At 39.5% G+C, this 2635-nt stretch overlaps 1 protein-coding gene across 2 annotated transcripts in view; it reads left to right on the top strand.

Moving 5' to 3' along the window:
- The window catches only part of LOC144701474 (protein MALE DISCOVERER 2-like), a 6361-nt gene extending 6181 nt beyond the window's left edge, over window positions 1-180 (top strand). For both annotated transcript variants that reach the window (XM_078573282.1, XM_078573280.1), the window contains exon 9: window positions 1-180. This exon is cut by the window's left edge and continues 238 nt beyond it. In XM_078573282.1, coding sequence (XP_078429408.1) covers window positions 1-20 — 20 coding nt within the window. In that variant the 3' untranslated portion in view covers window positions 21-180.
- The last annotated feature ends 2455 nt before the right edge of the window (window positions 181-2635 follow it).

Genomic DNA, 2635 nt, shown 5'->3' with positions numbered 1-2635 from the left:
TCCTCTCAGAGGCCTCTTGATTTCATACTTCTCGCCACATCTCTGTCTATCTCTAATAGTATGTGTATTCATATTTCTCTTTATTTATCTGTATGTGTACCTGTATCCTATCACTCTCTTTACCCGGTCATGCGAATTAGGTTTGGTATGATGATGATGATGATGACATTGGAAAAATAATGATAGCATGAATTTGAGCTCCTAAAGTGACTATATGGAATAGTCTATTAACATATAAATATATATATATATGTTGTCCAAGTAGGAGATTGTTAGATTAATTTCTTAATCTATGGACAATTATATATGTGTATGTATATAATGGCATATTGTTAAGCTATCATTATAAATCCCAATTTATATATGATTCACTTAATGACAGGATTAAGACATTTATAACAATAAGTATGGTAATTGATTGTTTAAGGCTAAGCCTATCTTAATTAAAATGATGTTTCTAATTAAGATAGACTAAAGAGGATTAGGTATGACCTCTTCCTATAAATATGGTCCAGGTCATTGGTTCATAAGGTAATTGGCTTTTTTCCTGAGAATCCCATTACTCAGAGTAGGGTTCGCCCAACCGATATCCGTCCGTCATCCGGTATCGGACAACCGATATCCGATACCTGGGAAAAATGGGACGGTGCCAGATATCGGAAATCGGATATCGGAAATCGAAAATCGGATATCGGATGATATCCGTCTCTGAGGGATAGACGGATAGACGGATATCGATACCGGATACCGTAGTTAGAGGGACGCGACGGAAACCGGATGCCGGATATCGATTTTCGATATCCAGATATCGAAACCGGTATCCGAACATCGGAGCCGGTATCGACAGTAAAAAAATACATTGTACATATCAATATATGACTTACGTACATTAGCATTGGATGATTTTATTCTATTTTCAATCTCAGTTAATATATAGAGTGTAAAATTTTTATTTTCTTCCATATGAGATAACAGGATTCGAAGTTAATTGTAAACTCAGAATCCCGTTATCCCACATGGAAGAAATTAGAAATCTTACTCTGTATATATTAGATGAATCCGACAATACATTACACGGTAAAATTATCTTTTAATATATACTCGCTATATTTAATGGCCCTTATATTTGTTCATTATTTAACATAATATCACAGCATCCAATAAATAGAAGTGAAAAGTTCTATTTTCCTCCATATGGGATAAAGGGATTCGGAGTTTAACACCAAACCCGAATCCTGTTATCCCATATGGAAAAAAATGATAATATTTGGCTGTATATATTAAACGAGATGTATAATCAATCTGAAAGCTCTCTTATTACTCTCTTCCCACATTAAACCATTCTAATCGCTGACTATTTTATTAGTTAAAAATATTTTTAAGTATCCTTTCATTGTGGATATCGAAAACTGATATCCACACCCGATATTGATGTCGTCATCCTCCCCCCTGAGAGGGAGACGGATGCCAACATCGAGACGGATATCGGTATCTGATATTGACACTATAGCAACCGATATCCGATACTGATATCCGATATCTGGATATCAAAAATAACAGATAACAGAAATTGCCTTTCTGGTATCCGATACAGCATCCGTCCTGATACTGGCATCCGGTACCGATATCGAAATGGGCGAACACTAAAAGAGACTTCAGGAAGTCATCTGGTATTGATCCAAAAGGCCTCCCCTCGAAATTGCTTGATCTGACTAATAGAAGATGTGATGCATCGAGGTATGTTTTACATTGATTTACATTCATGTGCGATCATCATCATCCTCAAGAATTGATGCAAGCCTCCTGCGGATCTAACAAGTGGTATCATAGCCAGGTTGCATATGTTCTTAAGGGATGAACATTTTTTCTTATCATATGTGCTGCATGAACCCACAAAACTAGTTCATAGTACATTCAGATTAGATATTTAATTTTATTGTGGTCATGTAGAATAAATGATGCAAGATGAGATAAATTTTTCTTCAGATAGTAATTCTACCTTTTGGAATGATGACAAATGCATGGTGTAGTGGAATAGCTTCATTTTCTTTCATCTCGTTCCTTAGTGAGGACTGCAAAAGAGAAAAACCAACTTGTAGCCGCCTTGCGGGCAGCTCTGAGGCATCTAGATGCCTGAAGCGGCCTGACGGGCAGCCTAGGCGGTGCCCGTCATGAGGCGGTCACCACTTTGAGCCAGTGACCTGCCCTGAGGCGGTGACCCGTCCTGAGGGGATGACCCCACCTAGGGCATTGATCCGCCCTGAGGCAGTTGACAGCTATCAGGCGGTGACCGCCATGAGGAAGTAACCGCTTTTGAGGCTGTCACCACTTGTCACACAGTCAAATCTCAAGCTAGGTCTCTTGCTCGAATCAGGCATGTTCCTGCCTCAATGTTCAAGGCAAAACACTGAGCAACCTTGATCTCTTGTAGCGGAAACTTTGCAAATGCTTAAGATCACATAGAAGGAGTTAGAGGAGATGGTGGGGACGCAACCTCGTCAGGGAATAGGGTTATGGCATTAATATCATAAAAGAGTACAGTACATCATCGTGGGGACCGATACATGGGGGAAAGGCGAGGGGTGATACAACGAATGAGACAATGTGCCTCGCGCCAGGGTAGTGTCGCCGCACT

Source organism: Wolffia australiana, chromosome 3 (genome assembly GCF_029677425.1).
Source record: "Wolffia australiana isolate 7733 chromosome 3, ASM2967742v1".
NCBI lineage: Eukaryota > Viridiplantae > Streptophyta > Magnoliopsida > Alismatales > Araceae > Wolffia > Wolffia australiana.
The sequence above is the reverse complement of the archived record's forward strand: the minus strand, read 5'-3'. Positions and strand labels throughout refer to the sequence as shown.